Source organism: Vicugna pacos, chromosome X (genome assembly GCF_048564905.1).
Source record: "Vicugna pacos chromosome X, VicPac4, whole genome shotgun sequence".
In the NCBI taxonomy this organism is placed as follows: Eukaryota; Metazoa; Chordata; class Mammalia; order Artiodactyla; family Camelidae; genus Vicugna; species Vicugna pacos.
In genome coordinates this window covers 11207915-11226818 of record NC_133023.1, presented here as the reverse complement: position 1 = coordinate 11226818, position 18904 = coordinate 11207915, and the positions used below count along the sequence as shown (strand labels likewise).

The following is an 18904-nucleotide window of genomic DNA, read 5'->3' as shown; positions in this document are numbered from 1 at the left end:
TCTCCATCTCTACTTCCTGCTGCTTTTCCTGAGCCACTGGCTCCAGCCACAGAGGTCTCTGATGTTCTTGAGACCTACAGACATTTGAACTCGCTGTTCCCTCTGCTTGGAACTGTCTCCCCTCAGATATCCACATGGCTTTCATCCCTTCCTTCAGGTCTTTGCTTAATGTCGCCCTCTCAACCCCACCCCATCAGTCACCAGCCTCCTTTCCTGCTTATTGTAAAGTCATAGCATTTTCCACTGCCTCATCTCATATAATATGATATCCACAGGAACTTTTCCTGTCTCATTCATTACTGTATGTCCAATATCCAGAATAGTTCCTGGCATACAGTAGGTGGCCAATAAGTAATTGTTGAATCACCGTTCTTGTTGTTTTGGACATGGACTGTTGATCAGAAGACTGCTTAATTCTGTTCTGTGTGGTTCTTTCGGGAACATTTAGATCTAGCTGTAGAACTTTACGTTGTGTTAAATCCCTAATTGAAATGGAAGATACAAAGGAAATCACACAGGCAGCATCTGACTTGCTCCTAGTGCCTCCTTGGATATATTTTTAGGATCAGAGATATATATTTTCCAAGTGTAAACCACATTCAAAAAATTATATTTTATAGTTTTGTCAGGTGTCAAGATTAAACTCTTCCCTCTACCACTTATGAAATTCACCCTCCAACCCTTTTGAAAAGCAGAACAGGTTTTCTCCATCTCCGGCCTCCTATTTTTTTTCCCTGGTTCTTCATTCTTTCACAGAGAAACTGTTCCTTTAGGCCAGTTCTTTTTCTGGGTCCCATCCCCTGGGTCTTCGGAGGATTCTTTCCATTATCCGAACCTCAGCATCTTCTCAGTGGAGAGTAAACAAAAATTCCCCTAATCCAGCCATTGCTTGCAGTTGGCCACTGTGAGCTAGTTTTCCTACAGAATTATTGTGACAATTCTCCCATTTCCCTCACTCCTCAAGTTTTCTTGGCTTCCAGGATTTTCCTGCCTCCTTATTATCTCAGGGTCCTTGTTCACCTACTTTTAGCTTTCAGAGTTCATATCCTGCTGTCTCTATTTCAATTTGATTGTGTTAATCTTATTTTCTGCCTCAATGCATTGAAGTTAAACAACTCCCTCCTTTTTTTTCCCCTGAACCCACGAGCTTCCTTAAGGAAGCGACCCAAGTGGAGTTTTGTTTCAGCTTTTATTAAAGTAATATTCCACCTCTTCATCTGGAGCCCCGCACACACTACTCCCTTTTCTCTTGACAGGTTTTCTCCTCATGCCTGTGAGAAGCATGTGGATCTCACCTTCCTTAGATGTGGGGGGAGCCTACTGAAACTTCACTGATTCCCCCTCACCTCACTTCCTTTTAACATTCTTTATCAGAATTGCTTAAATCTGTCCATCACTAAGTAAAGTAATCTTAGAAGGGTCCTGTATTTTGATTCATATCAAGGATGGTAAGAATCCACGTCTTTTGGATGTGGCGGAACTCAGTCCATCATCTTCACTGCAGGCTCCCGCCGTGCCCTCTGCTGCTCTCCATCTGCACCTCCATCCTTGCTCTTAGACTACTGACAGCAACTTAAAGTCCTGTACTCTAGAATCAAGCTGTACGTGTTCGTATCCTGCCTCTACCACTTACTGGCTGAGTGAGGTTTGGTAATCTTTTTAAACTCTTGGACCCTCAGTTTCACAATCTGTATAATGGTGATAAAAATATTTGCCTCTAGGGTTGTTGTAGGGCTTAAATGAGATATTATAATGCCAAGCACCCTGAACAGTTACTTAAAATTATTTTTTCTCTTCTACAATAATATGTACAACTGCAATAAGGGGAAGTAGTAGAAAGTTATTGTTTTTTTAAAGGCGTGGTTACTGCCATTTCACCTGGACCTGGAAGACTTGTTTTTCTGAGTGAAGAAATGCTCTCCCTGTGTGAAGGTTTCATAATCGCAGTCAAGCAGGCCCATGAGCCCTGCCGTTTAAAGTGGCTCCTCTCTTTTATCCATGACATTCATACCTACACCTCGGTCCAGCTCCTGAGATCCCACAGGATAACCACTGAAGTCTCTTTGAATTCTATGCCATGATCCCATGGCTATGGGTGACCAGAATTTGACATGGACACGCTCTGAATTTCATACCCCGTGGAGGCATTCTAATTTCCTTCCTTCCTGCGTTCTGAGCAGGTAAGTGAAAGGGATGGAGGCACGCGGTGAAGTCAGCCTTAGAACCAGTGTTTAACATGGTCATCTGAGAAGTAGAAAATGAGCTTTTTAAAGTGTTCCCAAGTTATATCAGGATGGTTAATCTGTAGAGTGGAGAGTAGTCATAATTTTTTTAAAAAATGGCCATGGAAATTAAAATGTATCAGAAAAAAAATGACTTCCATACAGACAAAGGCAAAGTTGTTTATTTAGGAAGGGAAAATGTTATCTAAGTAGAGCGTTTCTGTGAATTTGAGCTTGAAATAAATAGAAATGCAGGGTAACTGACTGTTAATGGAATTGTCTGAAAAACATGTAAGTCTCAACTTTCCCCCACGAGCTCTAATTCTAGAGTTCTTTGGTCACTGTAAAATCATAACACCTTCAGTGTATCTTTAACAGATTTTAAGGAACATATTAACCAAATGTACAAGTTTTGATTTGGCCATAAAATGCTAGGAGGGCTATGATCCTCTAGGATTAATGAATAACATTTGTTTATTTGATTTACTTTAAGAAATCATTCTAAAATCTGTTTACATATCTGTTTTTTCCAGGATGAATTTTATGTCGGTTCAGCAGATTGTTTACTGTTTTTTCTTCTTCTTCCTTTTTTTTTTTTTCATCTTCCCTGCTCAGTGCCCAACCCAAGTTCAAAGGCTGATGAGAGAGAAAAACTCATGAGGAGGTTTTCCCTCTAGGGAAGTTGTTCAGTGGATGGGATCTTGGTGCACAGAGAAAGATGTCAGGCTCTTTCTGGCTCCTTCTCAGCCTCGTTGCTGTAACGGCTGCTCAATCCACCACTGAGGAACTGGCCAAGACATTTTTGAAGGAGTTTAACCATGAAGCCGAAGACCGGTCTTATCAAAGTTCACTTGCTTCTTGGAATTATAACACCAATATTACAGATGAGAATGTCCAAAAGATGGTGAGTTCTCATTGCTACCTAGGGGTATTTGTTGCTTCTTAAAAAATCAGATTACTGCCCCGGAAAGTAAAAAGGGAAATCAAAGAAATGCTCTGAGCTCTGAGATTGGATGTTTGCCTTAGTATTTCTGATTCTGGAGTCCCAGATGACTAAACAATTGACCTTTGGGTTCATTTGGAAAATTGTTACAAAATAATTCACTGGTCTCAGTCCAGATTCTTGGAAACCAGTGAACATGCTTTAGCAAGTTGCCACCAAAACTCTCATCATAGTCAGAGTTTCAAAGCATTTCATGGAAATGCCATAAGCTATTGAGTTAATAATTTCCTCAAGCCTACAATGTCAACAGGAATGTCTAAAGACTCTACAAATGATATATTAACTGAAAAATGCAGCTGGAGGCTTAGTGAAAGAGCTTGCTAGTAATTAAGATTACCCTGGGTCGGGTGAGGCTGGCCTTGGGAATTCCTTCCTTCCTTATCACAGAGCTCCGAGGGACTTCCAGAGGATACAGAATCCACAGAGCCCTCCAAGAAAAAGCATAATGAAACCAGCTCTGACAAATCTCAGAATGCTCTGGGAAAGCAAGATGTTTTGTTTGACAAGTGCAAGGATTTAGTAATTTTTTCCCCCAGAGATCCCAAAGCAGTATCCTTCCACATTCAGTGCTGGAAATTGAGCAACATTATTTAAGAAAAGTTTTTGTGGCACTTGGACAGAAATCCATTCCTTCTGAAATGTAGTTCAGAAGCTTATTTTTTTCAAATCGTGGGTTGCATGTTTAAATTCAATTACTGCCATTCACTAGACAGATCAAATCTGAGATTTGCTGCCTCATTTGAATTCCCTAGGAGATTTTTTTTGGTATTTTTCTCAGGCTCAAAGAAATCCAGATTCTGACAGTCTGGGGTTGTCATAGGAGAGCATTGTTTCCCTGTCTCATGTTTTGGTCTTACCTCTCTTCATCTCTTCCCTGTTGCTTTTTTCTCTCTTGTTATTTGATCTGTGTTGGAGGTCCGTGTGGCACGTTGTGCATTTGTTTTCATTCTCAGCTGAATGGTCTGGTAGGTGATGGTGAAGTTATACCAGCATCATGCCCGAGAGCTCTGGAGCCCGACTGCTGAGGTCCAAATCCTGGCTCCACCACTTTCTATCTGTGTGAACTGGAGCTAGTTAATTACCCTCTCTGTGCTTCAGTGTTTTTGCCTGTGAAAAAACAACATAACACTCATGTTTGCCTCATAGGGTCACTGTGTAGACAATACACAAAACCACCAGAATAGTGCTCAATACTTGTGAGCATGGGTGAACAATAAGGTAGAATTCCTTGAGTGTGAGAGGGAGCTGTAATTGCTGAAGAGACTGCTGAGTGCCCAGATACTGGGAAGGCATGTTATAGAATGAGATGTAGTGATGTTTGTTGATCATCTCTGGATCATTAAGTGTTATCACTTTTGCGTTGCACTGGTTGATTAGAGGAATGGCCAGAAATGAAAGGGCGTAGATCACAAAAGGTGGCCAAAGTGCAGAAAGTATGGGCCCTTTAAAGGAAAGTGAAAATATTTGAATGCAAGAAACAAGCAGCGGGCCCAGAACGTCCTTCCCCAAGCAGCAGTGAGGATGCATTAGTGCACATAGGGGCAACTGTGTGGATTTACCTGCGGAGGAGGGCGAAGGACACATATTTTGAGATCCCCTGGTGAAATGGGCACTGCAGCTGGTGCTAGGGGAGGTACCAAGATGAGCAGGTGGTTGAGATATGGTATGCTGCTGGTGGCCGTGCTTAAAGAAAGAATTGTAGAAATGGAGAAAGTTCCCCAAGTAAGAGCAACTGGAATGATTTAAAGGATCAGAGAGAGTTAGGAGAGAAAGCAGAATTAGCTGTACAAAGCCTTACTCAAAAAGAAAAAAAAATTAGTCTGAGATGGAACAAGACAGGACAGAGTGTTCACAGTTGTATTGGCCAACTCTCTTCATACTAGGAAGGTGGTGCCTTTGAAAGCTCAAAAGAGATAAATTTACAACAAACAGGAGGATGTGCTATTTACACTACAGGTGGTAAAACTGGTAAGACTGGTAAAACCAGGCCATTCTTTAATCTAAAAAAGTGACACATTAAAAACTGTACATAGATTTTTGAAGTATTTATGCAAATGTAAGGATTAGAGGTGTACTGTGGGTAAGGAAATCTGGTCAAGTACATTTATGGACCCAGTTCTTTACCCTTCCTTACATCAACACCCCAGGTTATGTCACTTTGCAGTGCCATCCCACTGAAGGTGATGTGACTGTGTCCTTTGCCACATGACTTACTTTGACCAATGGGGTGTTAGCAGAAGGGATGCATGCTGAGGCTTGGAATTGACTTGAACAATGGAGCTTGTCCTTTGCACCTTTGCCTTTGGCATGAGAATATGCCTGGATTAGCCAACTACAGAAGGAGAGATTTGTGGAATAGTTGTCCTGGCAGAAACCAACCCCCCAGAGTTGTAAGCAAATCAAGCCAAAATTAGCAGAGCTGCCTGGCAACCCTCAGTGATTCTAGGCATGTAGACAATAAATACTTATGCTGTTGAGTTTTTGCTTGTTTGTTAGCAATTGATAACTAATACAGTAAAGGAAATTTGAGCTCTATGACACATGTGTCATATCCTATCAGAGTGACATTATTGAGAACAACCTGCTATTTCCTAATTATACCTTGATATCACTTTCATAATCAGAATATTGGGCTTGTCAGCCTGTGGATCTGACCTGGTGTGGCAATTCTTAGATCAAGTCATGAGAATAGACCTTAAAATAATAGAAGGCATCAAAATTTAATCAGGATAGTGCCCTAAAAGCTCCCTACTAAGGAGATGTCCATCAGATAAAAATAAGTAAAAATGCTTGGTTAAATACAGGTTTCCACATAGTTCAGAAGTTCAGTGAAAATTAATTACCAAGCACTTGCTTTAGAGCAAATACAGTTCTCATGTTTGAGTTCAAATGTTCACCAATTACCCTGTAATTATCTTCTCAGTAAAATGATACTACTTTTTTTTGCATTGTCCCTTCTTTGGAAGGTTATTATTGGTTTGATTTTTGAAATAGAGTCCTTTGTAAATCAAATAGACTTTCTTTGCAAAGTCAGAAGCCCTCTAGCAACATAGGTGGTCCCTGGACAATGTTTTAGCCCTCTGGAAGAGAGCAAAAGGTTGCTACTGCTGGCAGAGGCATCCTGGTTCACTTGTCCAGTATTTGGCAGTAACTCCTACAACTGCCCCAAACTCCTGTGCACTCAGCTGAAGTGGGTGTTGATGACTGCCATGCTGGAGCCCTGTAAGTCTCTGAGAACACTTCATAAATATTTCTTGGTGAGTTAGCAGCTGCTGTGACAAGAGAGCGAGAAGCCCACACTTACCCTTTGGGTGGCCTCTAGGGCTTCTTCAGCTCCCTGCTGCCAGGGCTCCTAGAGTCCTTGGGCACACCTGCTTCCTGAGCCTGTCCCTCTGTCTTTAGGGCTGGGGGCACCGTGAACCCAGAGCAGGGTCATTTTAAACTGCTCTTCTGTACCCAAGGGAAGAATGTAGACTTCATCCCTGTCTCCAATGAGTCCATCCCACACTCCCCAACACACACAAGTACCTACACACAGGCACAGGGGTCGGGGAACATCACGTGGTGTAAATATAATGGAATTCAGGAAATCCGATGCTATGTCGATTCTCCTGAGCTGCCTATGATACCTTGGGCAAGTCACTTATTTTTTGTCTCTTGAAACGTAAGAGTGTGGATGGGCACACCCGAGAGTTTTCTGTGGATAACAGTGGTGAATGGCTAAGTTCCACATGTGGAGGATTAGCATGAGTCAAGTGCCTTGGAGGCCTTGTTCAGACTAGTTTTTCTTTGTCATGAAAACTTGATAGTGTCCCAGTTTAGTGATGTAATTTGGTGAGATTAAACTTGAGCAACTCAAAATGACATGTTTAATTACATTCAGATTTGACACAATTACTCAGTGATCTAAGCAGTCTGACAGGACACCAGGTGGAGGGCAGCCTGGTGGTCAGGAACTACCGCTGCTTCTTAGTGTGTGCCAGGTAACTGGGTAAAAGAGAATTAATTTATTTTTCACTAAATCCTTTGGTTTAGAGCAATTCCATGGGGCTTTCAGACCTAGTTACAGGACCTAGGGAATAAAGCATTTTTTTCTTTGCTCTTAGTATTGAAGGCTTTTACCAAGAGCTTCATTGAGATACAATTATACACCATAAAATCCACCAATTGAAAGTATACAATTCAATGCTTTTTAGTATATTTACAGAATTGTACAACCATCATCACCATCTAATTTTAGAACATTTTCACCACTCCAAAAAGAAACCAAATGCCCATTTGCAGTCACTTTTCTTCTCCCCACCCCCAGCTCTAAGCAACCACTAATCTACTTTCTGTCTCTATAGATTTGCCTATTCTGGATTTCATATAAATGGAATTATACACTAGGTAGTCTTTTGTGGCTGACTTCTTTTACTTCGCATGTTGTATATTTCAAAAGTAACCAAGGCAGTTTTCATCTTTTAATCTGATGGAGTTTTGAAGGCTACATCTGGAAAACGGGCCAGCATATGAGACCTGAGGGTGGAGAGTTCCCTGGGAGCTTGTTGGGCTCCAAGTTACTACTTGGATACTAAGGTTCCATTCAGTTTTTCATCCTCTATCTTCAGGGAACTCTCACACCTACAGGGAAGGAAATGGTTTAGAGGTTGCTGAAAGAATAGCCTGATTGATAGTGAGCTATAGAAAAAGAGAAAATGAGGTGTTAATTCTTTATATCTCAAACAACTTATTGCAAAAGAATTTTAATTGTTTAAATAAAACCATGATAATTTGGGTAGAGACTTCAGATCTATGGCTTAAGACAAAGCTCACATGAAAACATTTAAAAGTGTAATGAAATTATTACCACAAGTATAGTAGCTCAAAACAATACACATTTCTTATCTCACAGTTTCTGTGGGACAGGAGTCTAGATGTAGCTTAGCCAGATCTGCGTCTGAATCTCATAAGGTTGCAATCAAAGTCTTAGCTAGAGCTGTGGTCTCATCTGAGACTTGACTGGGGATGAATCTACTTCCATGCTAACGTGGTTAGTGGTAGCATTCAGATCCTCATATGTTGCTGGACCGAGGTCCTTAGGATGTCAGTCAGAGACCATCTTCAACTTCTCACCATGTGGCCCTACCCATAGGATAGCTCACAACGTGGCATCTTGCTTCATCGAATTCAGCAAGGGAGCATCTTCTAGCAAAATAAAAATCACAGTTTTATGTAACATAAACGTGTATATCCTGTCACTTTTGCTGTATTCTACTGGTTAGAAGTGAGTCACAGGCTCTGTTCACACTCAAGGGAGTGGAATACACAATCTGTGTACCACAGGGTCTATGATCCAGATACTGGCAATTTATTACCAGTTCCACTATTTATTTCTCTTAGCCCCTTTCTACACACACGAAAAACGGGAATCCAATAATTTTCTATCTCGTGGGGTTATTAAGAAGATCAAATGAGGTAAATTATTTTGCAAAGTACTCTACACCCATGTATATCCTACTTACCTTAAGGTCTGTGTTAAGTTCCACTTCCTCCATGAGGGCTTGGCCAAATCTGGTCCCTATAACAGGAATTGCTTGGCCCCACTCATAGTTTCTACATTATCATATGCTCTTATATTTCATTAATGAAAACATTCATGATGCATATCTTATCTGTCTGATAAAACTGTAAGCAGCTTAAAGACAAAGACTTTTTTCAATAAATGAAGAAACAGCTGTAATTCTTTAAGGCTTAGGATGTATCAGGCACTCTGATAGGCATTTTATTATTTGTTAAATTTTCTTGTCCTTACAACAATCCTTTAAGGTAAATTCTCCCATTATTTGCATTTTACAAAAAAGGTAACTTGTGACCCAGAGAGAGTAGGTAATTTGCTCAAAGTCACACAGCTAGTCAGAGGTGTCTGACTCCAGGAATGAAGCTCTTACTTCCCTCATATGCTACCTCTTTTATATGGCCTAGAGAAGTACAGTGTACAAAGAAGTTGCTTGTTTTAGTCTTTGATAAATGGAAGTGGGCTTGTGCATTAAGAGAAGACTGCATTGGATAAGTCTGGAGAAGTCCACTTGCCTACTGATGTTCAAGATAGGGGGCAAGTGAATCCTAGCATCATCACCTGCTTATTGGTTTCTTTTGCCGGTGGAAAATCACTGTGGCTACCAAATAGTCATGTTCTGGGCAAGCTTGACTGGAGATCCTAATTTAAGATCAGAATCTCTGGTAAATCATAGTACCATGGCGCTTACTGGTTCTCATTTCTCATGGTTCTCATGGCCATGAGGAACTGTATTCCCAGTAAGTCTAATCTGAGCCCTGCTGAGCTCTCCCTTTAGTGCATTCATTCTTGAATCCTTGAGCAACTTACCCAGGTCATAGTGCTAAGGGTTTAAATTCCAGGGCCCCACAACATGGATCATCTGTGAGAATGCACTTCCAGTTCTGGGGACAGGACCCTTGGGAATTCTAGACACTAGGCCAGAAAGAGTGACCAAGAGTGGCTTGATCACTCTTAACCTAAGCCTTGACCTTCAGCAAAACAGAGAACTAAATCACTCAGGAAATATTAGATGTTCCACCAGATGTTCTTTGGACTATATCTTCTGTTCTATCTACTCGCTCAGTCCCATTCTAACTTCAACTTTATTTTTTGTTATTTCAGAATGATGCCAGGGCCAAATGGTCTACCTTTTATGAAGAAAAGTCCAAGGCTGCCAAAATTTATCCCCTAGAAGAAATTGAGAATGTCACACTCAAGCGTCAATTGCAGGCCCTTCAGCAGAGTGGGGCATCAGCGCTCTCAGCAGACAAGAGCAAACGAGTATGTGAAATTCTAGCACTGACCCCAAGAATTGAAATATTTGGGAAATATTAAACATTACTATCGCCCATAGCTGCTTCCTTTATCTGCAAAGATAGCAATGCTCACATTAGAAAGAGCTCTGTGCCTTACTAGGGTGGCCACATAATTTATTATCCAAACTGGAATCCTCTGAGTGAAGAAAGACACTGGCATGTTGGGACACAGAGTTAAACTGAGATTATCAAGGCACTGTGGGTATGTATGGACACCCGAAACAGAGGTCACCTTCCCCAGGACCAGGCAATTAGTCTATTTCAGTGCTTTTCAACTGGGAGTAATTTTACCCGCCAGGGGCATTTGACAGTGTATGGAGACATTTTTGGTTGTCACAGCTCAGTGGCGGGCATTTGCTATTGGCATCTAGTGAGCAGGGATGCTGGTAAACACTCTGTAATGCACAAGGAGGCCCCCAGTGACAAACAATTGTCCGATCCAAAATATCACTAGTGCTAAGCTTGAGAAGCCCTGTATGTCATCTAATCCTCCCCCTCCTTTAATTCTTGACTCTCACCTGCAGCTTCTTTAACAAGTGGCTAAACCAGCCCAGCTCAAACCATTTTAGAGATGGGCAAGTCACCTCTTTCCAAGACATCAGTTCCATATGTGGGTCCCTCTAACTGATGGAAAGATATGCCCTCCATGGAGCATAAAGTGCTTTACCTCCACCACCTACTGCTTTCTGGATCCAAATTGCTCTCTCCTATAATAGTATTTATTTGTTTATTTATTTTTGAACTATAGTTGATTTACAGTGTTGTGTTAGTTTCTGATGTACAGCATAGTGATTAAGTTATACATACATATATATTATTTTTAATATTCTTTTTCATTATAGGTTATTACAAGGTATTGAATATAGTTCCCTGTGCTGTACAGTAGGACCTTGTTGTTTATGTCTTTTATGTATAGTAGTTAGTATCTACAAATCCTGACCTCCCAATGTATCCCTTCCCACCCACCCTATCCCTGCTGGTAAACATAAATTTGTTTCCTATGTCTGTGAGTCTGTTTCTGTCTTGTAAATAAGTTCATTTGTGTCATTTTTTAGATTGCACATATAAGTGATAACACATATTTGTCTTTAAATAACTGAGGGCAGATCATTTTTTTTAACCCATTGAGCCTCTTCTTCTCTAGGCTAAACATCCTCCACTCTGTCATTTTTCCCCTATACTGTGGTTTCAAGTTCCCTAACCAGTCCTTAGCTGCTATCTTCATTTTGTCACTTTCCTTGGCCTGAGCACAGCACTTTGAGTGGATTCTGGTCTGCACAGATGTGAGCAGGAGCATGACATTCTGCACCCTGTGCTTTACATCTGCTAAGACAGTCCAGGACTATATTAGGTTTTTGTTTGTTTGGTTTGGTTTTTTTGACACGGTCCATATTTGACTCACATCAACATCACTGTCAAGGAAGTCTCCAAATCTCTTCCACCAAAGCTACTCTCAAATGATACCTTTTAAAATTCTATTCTTATGTAGGTAGTTTGTCTAAATTCAAGAAAGCCTATATTCACCCCTGTTAAAATAAAAATTTCTCATCTCATCTCTCTAGCCCAGCAGCCAGCAAACTTTCTTTCTGCAAAGGAAAAGAGAGAAGATATTTTAGGTTTGCAGGCCAAATTGTTTCTGTCACACTGAGTCAACTTGCTGTTGTAGCAGGAAACCAGCCACAGCTGACACGTAAACAAATGGGCGTGGCTGTGTTCCAATAAAACTTTACAAAAACAAGCAGCAGATAGGATTTGGTCTGCAAATCATAGTTTACAGACCCTTGATTTTAACCTATTGGAATATTTTTTAATCTAAAATATTTGGCTATTTAACATCAAAGTCTTTCTTAGTTGCTTGTCCTCTTGTATTCTAGATTCTAATCTTCATCTATAAAAAGAAAAATGCACGATAAGAATAAAGACAAAACCATATGAATTGTATCTTCCTACAAGGTGATATTTATTATTCTGCATCCTTTGTGTCCAATTGTCCAAATAGTTATTAATCCACTGTATTTTGTCCATTTCGTGGTTCCCCATCTTTTCCACAAGGACACCGTGGGAAACCTTGCCCATTGCTCTGTTTGACTCTAAACAGCTTGGGCTAACTTAGGTGGACCCTGGACATTGTATTTTTAAAAGATACCCAGATAATTCTAATGTGCAGCCAGGATTAAAAATCACTGAACTGCATGTAAGAGCTTGAAGTGTTTGGGAAGAGAGACTCAAGGATGCATGAATTCTATGGAGAGGAAGGAGGGGAGTTTGAAAAAGCAGGTAGAGAAAGAGACCAGGAGGGGTTTTGTGCCATGGTAAGGAACTTGGCTTTATTCTTTTGGACTATGGGATCTTGTTGAAGTTTTAAGCATGGAGACTGTTTCATGTTTTAGGATCACGGCTCTTGTAGCAGAGTGAGAGAATAACAGAAGAGAGAAATAGGAGGGGAGACAGGGCCGTTCATCCAGTGCTTCTTAAATCATCTCTGAGAGAGAGAGTCAGTTCTATCCTCTCTGCTTCTCTCCCTTCCTCCCTCCTTCTCTCTCTTCCTTCTTCCTTCCTTCGTATCTCCCTTACTTCTTCCCTTCCCTTCTTCCCGACCTTTCCTTATTTCCAATCCATTGCAGGTCAGTGCTTGGTTAATTTCATCGATCACATGCCTGGATGTCATGGAAATATCAAATTGTTTTTAAAAATTTATAAACATTTATTCTCTCAATTCCTGGGCTTCTCACAGACTAGAAGCATGCTGTTTGCTGATTTGCACTGGTCCATGGACCATACTTCAAGGAGCACTGCTTTACTCTATTACCTTTACACTCCTTTACCTATGAGGTAAAGTTTAAACTCTTTAAAATAGCACAGAAGGCCTCTCATGATCTGGCCCCTGCTACCTCTCTGTTCTCCCATCCTCCACTTCCCGCACTCAACACCACCACCCCAGTTTTCTTTATCATTGTCACCGCTTCCTGAAGTTGCTTTGTCTTTCTCAACCTTCAGCCATCCTTTAAGCTCTGTCCTCTCCCTCCCTTCTCTACTTGACCAATTCCTACTTCTCTTCCAAAACCCAGCTTCCCTTCTTTGAAGCCATTTCTGAGTCTCCAGTTTGCTCATTTATCCACTCCTCGGCACCCATAGTGCCACATTACTTTTTGGTGACAGTTATAGCACCTGTCACTCTGTTATGTAATCACTGATTTCATGACTTGACTGTCCCATGACTGTGGGGTCCTTGAGGACCAATGTCTTGTTCGGGTCATAACTGTCAGAGTGTAGGACATAGTAGATGTTCAATAAATGTGCACTCAATGAAGGCTGAATGGGACAACAAAAGCACTTCTCTGTGCATGTGCAGGTGAGAAACATTCTTGGGATCTGGGGAGCTCTGTTTTTTTTTCAGTCACTCCACATATGTGTATCATATGTTCATAAGGCCAGTCTGTGCTAGTTGATGGTGGGGAAATTTAACCGAGATGTTCCTATCCTACATAAAAGAAGATAGATGTGAACTGCTGTTTTTTGAGGCATAAAAAGTCACATAGCTGGAAGGACATCTTTATATTAGCGTTCTCTTTAGTGTATTTTCCATTTTTAACATTGTTTACTATCTAACTTGCAGTTGACCACGATTCTAAATACCATGAGCAGCATCTACAGTAGTGGAGAAGTTTGTGATCCAAATAACCCACAGGAGTGCTTAGTACTTGAACCAGGTAGGCTATTTATTTTCAGCAGTGATTATAAAATCTACTTTATATTCCAAGTTTTAAAAATGAGATTAATGTTAAATGATGACCTTGTTCCTCTCGGATGGATAATCCAAAGAGAAGATGCCAAATGTGTTTCAGCATATAGGCGCTCTTTTAAGTTTTAACAAAACTTCACTGTAAATCCTGTCACACTCAAGTAATTTCATTAAGTTAGTAGTTAAATGATTTCAGTGACTTATTTTCTCTACAGAAATATTTTGAAATTATAATAAGGGTGAGGAAATTAAGGAATTGTGAGCTTTCATTTAATACCTTTATGAACTTGCTGTCTGCCAGCCTTTTCATTCTTTAAATTTCACAGAACTGTTTCCAAATGAAAATTTTACAAATGCATGTTTACTTCCCTTTGGGGGCTTGGTGATAACAGGTTTGGATGACATAATGGAAAACAGCAAAGACTACAATCAGAGGCTCTGGGCTTGGGAAGGCTGGAGGGCTGAGGTCGGCAAGCAGCTGAGGCCGTTGTATGAAGAGTATGTGGTCCTGAAAAATGAGATGGCAAGAGCTAACAGTGAGTCCGCGGGCTGTGGAGGTCCTGGAGCTCTCCGTGGGCTATTTCTCATGAACCCCCAAGCCTGCCCTTTGGTATAAGGGGCATCCCTAAATTTATCGTCATCTGCTGAACAATTCAGCTTACCTGCCTCAAAGAGGAAACCAGTAGGAAATAAGGAAAGGTGGACTGACATTCTACATTCTGAAGGGCTCAGAAGTGAGACTCAGTTACAAGGCTTCAAACAAATCAGTTGTTTGGGAAGGTCTCAGGCCCCGGAGGGTTCCGCAGGGAGTCTGGGCATCGACAGAGTCTATTTACCAGAAAGAATGAGAGACAGAGACACGACTCTCACCTAAACTCCCATTTGGCCAGAGTTCATTCTCAAAGGTCATTTGTATGTTTTCCTCAGGGTGGTGGCCCAGGAAGAAACAAATTAGATTAGTTTAGGCTGGAAACCTATTATTTTCTGCAGTTGTCATTATTACTCCAGTCATGTGGTCATCAAAATCTTAAATCTTGACATGGGAGAGATTTCCGTATCTCTTGACTTATTCTCCTGCCTGAATAATGAGCTGAAGGCATGACATTGTGAATAAATGTATGCTTTGGTATTCACTGCCTCCCAGGGTTGAGTAAGGAACACGTTTTTTCATTTGCTCTTTCGCACTGTCCTTCACTGCCACTTGAACTCACATTCTCAAGCCATAGGCAAGCTGGAGACAGAAGCCCATCACCACATCCTTCCATCCAAATATTTATTTCTCTCCTCATCTTCCTGATTATCCATTGCCAATGTACATGTAAAAATTATGAAAATACATTTACAAACTGTATCAGCTGTTACCCTGACACAAGCTTCTGTTTCCTGATGACAAGATACCACACAAAGCACACAGAGCTGTGCTGTGTATACGTATAATTTGCCAACAAACACAGGCCCACTGTGGCCATGTCTAAGATGAGTTGGGTTAGGTTTGAAAATCAAAGGCCCTGAACAAAATGAGGTCTGAAAGATCCAATTGCATGTTTTAAACCTAAAGATGCAAACTGACGTATGGAGAGAGTAGAGACCCAGGGTTAGGAGACCTCGAGTGTGCCTCTGTCCCTGACCCGTTGTTCGACCCTGGACAAATCATCTAACCGGCTAAGGGCAGGCTGTTAACCTGCACCATGGGGATTATAATGCTGTCCATCTTGTAGAGTTTCTGTGCTTATTAATGAATTTAATTTTTGACACATTACCTGGTGTTGTTATTCATTTGCATCCCTTTGAGATGATATTTAGAAGGATGGTAAAAAGGTGACAAGTCTTTGGATTTTTTTTTAACCTGTCAGGAAGGCTAGTCTAGGTATACTGTGCTTTATTTCTTTCCTTCTGTGTGTTCTCATTTTTCTTCTTTTTAAAAACAGATTATGAGGACTACGGGGACTATTGGAGAGGGGATTATGAAGTGATGTGGGCAGGTGACTATGACTACAGCCGAGACCAGTTGATGGGAGACGTGGAGCATACCTTTGCAGAGGTAACGAAGAACTGCCCACAGAGACAGATGTGGGGCAGCACATGGGAAGAAGGGACAGTGACCAAAAGCATTCTGACTTGTTCTTAACATACTGGCTGCTCATTCCCAAGCCTCAGAGTTATGAAATATTAGAGTGTAAAAAGATTTTAGAGCATCATAGGGCAACAGTTACAGATGATCCGAATTGCTCTGCTTTCTTCCCCTTTCAGCCACTGACCAGCAATGGCCAATAGCAATAATGTAAGCAGGATAGCTTGTAGGAAGAAATGGTCTTTTAGATTATAAAAAGGAATAGTTTTCACGAGCTGTGTGGGGCCAGCACTGTGTTCCTTTGTTAGCAGAGTCTTTGCTTCCTTCCTCAGGACAAGTGATACTGTTGTTTCCTTATCTTTGACTAAAGAAGAGGACTTTCTAGGGATGGGAGAGTCCTATGAGTGGCAGTGCCCCATGGACACTTCTCAGTGTCTCCCTCTTCCTTCAGTTTGACCCCTACATCTCCCTCTGACCCCCATGCCTTCCAACTTCTTATGTGAAGCTGTTCTGTCTTAGCCATAGTTGGGCAGAGTGATCAAAAAATGGACGTAGGACAAACAACTCCCCCACCAAAAAAAAAAAAAAAGAAATAGGCAAAAGATTTGAATAAGTGCATCATCAAAGAAAGTATACAAATGGCAAATAAGCAAGTAAGATGTTATTAGGGAAATGCACATTAAAACCATGATTGAAAACCACTGCATACCCACCAGCATGGCTGTGGTTAAAGAAGGCTGACAAAACCAAGTGTTGGCGAGGATGTGGAGACACCAGAGCTCTCACACACTGCTGCGGCAAAGATAAAATGGTACAGCCAGTTTGGATAATGGTTTGGCAGTTTCTTAAAAAGTTAAACGCATAGTTACCATATGACTAAGGTATTTCACTCTTAGCTATCTATGTGAGAGAATTAAAACGTTTAGCCATACAAAGACTTATACTTGAATGTTCACAGAAACATTACTCATCATAACCCCAAACTAGAGACAACCTAGTTGTCCTTCAACTGGTGAATTTTATCCATGGGATACTAAATGAAGCCAACTCTGATGTGTTCATACAGTAAAATGCCATGCAGTAATAAAAAGGAATGCACTACGGATACAGGCAACAACACAGATGAACCTAGCATGATGCTCAGTGCCAGAAATAACAGACATAGCAGACATAAAGGCTCACATATTCTATGATTTCATTTATATGAAATGTTCAGAATAGGCAAAACTATAGAGATGGAAATCAGTCCAGTGGTCACTTGGGGCTGGGGGTGGGAATGGAGTCGACTACAAATGGATACAAGGAAACTTTTGGGGGTGTTGGAAATGTTCTAAAACTGGGTAGTGGTGATAGTTGCCCAACCATATACTTTTAGTAAAACTCAAGAAACTATATACTTTAAAATGGGTGAATTTTATGATATGTAAGTGACACTTCGATTTAAAAACGAAGCAGGTAGCATCTTAAAAATGAATTTTTTTTATTTGCATCTACCTTCCTTCTGGGATCTGTATGCCTCCAGGTGTGTTTATTGCTTATGCAGTGGAGCTAATCATCATCAATATCTGGGAAGAAGGAATGCTTTCAAACTCTCCAGAATATTTGAGAGGAGAAGAAAGTAGAATTTAGGGAAATTCTACTTGTCTAAAGAAGCTCCTATTTTTAGTGTGGGGGATGAGAAATTGGAGTAGGCTACTCTTGGCCTTAAACTTTCTTCCTGGGCTTTCAGATTAAACCATTATATGAACATCTTCATGCTTACGTGAGGGCCAAGTTGATGGATGCCTACCCTTCCCGTATCAGTCCCACTGGATGCCTCCCTGCCCATTTGCTTGGTAAGAAACTCCAGAAATTCCTTGTGTACTTTGCTCTTTGTTATTTCCACCAATAAACTTGTTCTTCGGAGTGAAGGCCCAACATAAAACTTCTGAAAAATTATGTGAATGATAGTGACCTTATAGAAGTTAGTGACCTTATAGAAATCACATTTTGAAAGCCCTTTCTTCAGCAGAAAATCCATTTTAAATTACTCTCTATTGCATTACTTTTTTAATATACATTAAAAGTTATTATGTTGGCCACAATCCAAAGGATAAAGGGGTTATTTAAGGTAACTAGAGAAGGAACCCCAAGTTCAAATGAGAGTGGGAATGGGGAAAATAGGTTTTATTTATTTACATTGGTTGGCTAAGCTCTTGAGGTGGAGTTTGGGATTTTAGCATTACACTGTCAGAAGAAAGGAGCTTGGCTGGCTGAGGGTGGTCAGGGGTGAGAGAAAGACTTTCTAGAATTAAGGTATAGCCTGAGTGAAAGCTTCATAAGTTCATGTTTAATTACACCAATTACTTTTGCTGAAAAATACTTGATTTGGAATCATATGAGTAATGAATGAAGTCTTCATAATGAAGGAAGCTAGAAGGAGAATCAGTCTTCCAAGAACTTTGGATCTTGCCATGGACCCGTTGTAGATCATGCAAGACCTGGGACCCTTTATCAGACTTCCTTATTTCCCACCAGAGTGGCCATCCTCCCCTCCCCTCTCCCCTACCCCAGAAGCCGAGGCCAAATAAAAATACGTGTTTGAAAAGCTTACGTCATGCATACAGAGCATTCCTACTACAGTCAAGCTAAGTTGCTGGTAGCTAATTCTTCTCCTGCTAAGAGAGAGATTCCCTGCTATGGGATTACCCAGAATGTGTCCATTCTTCTATAAGATGGCCTTTAAGAGCTGTGTAAACTACCATTGTAAAGGTATAGTGAGGTACCTGGCACAAGAGTCTGTACTCGGTATATTTTAGCGAGTATTACTGTTATCATCAGGTGTGCACTATTTTCTTTTTTCACGTTAAATATCCTACACAGATTTTCAACCATTCTTTGAAACTTTCACTTTTCTACTTGTTCTCCTTTGGACGAGCTATCCTTTGTTGATATCCCTCTTCAAATATCATTCTCAGAACTGAACAGTTACTCCAGATGAGGGTTTGACCAATATGGAGTTAAAATGGTAC

At 40.8% G+C, this 18904-nt stretch overlaps 1 protein-coding gene across 1 annotated transcript in view; it reads left to right on the top strand.

The window, feature by feature from the left end:
• The first annotated feature begins 1807 nt into the window (after positions 1-1807).
• Positions 1808-18904, top strand: part of ACE2 (angiotensin converting enzyme 2) — a 38407-nt gene continuing 21310 nt past the window's right edge. The window contains exons 1-7 of the mRNA XM_006212647.4: positions 1808-2180; positions 2838-3126; positions 9887-10045; positions 13697-13790; positions 14215-14358; positions 15751-15863; positions 17623-17728. Of these exons, the coding sequence (XP_006212709.2) occupies positions 2941-3126; positions 9887-10045; positions 13697-13790; positions 14215-14358; positions 15751-15863; positions 17623-17728 (802 nt within the window). The 5' untranslated portion in view covers positions 1808-2180; positions 2838-2940. The remainder of the gene's footprint in view (positions 2181-2837; positions 3127-9886; positions 10046-13696; positions 13791-14214; positions 14359-15750; positions 15864-17622; positions 17729-18904) is intronic.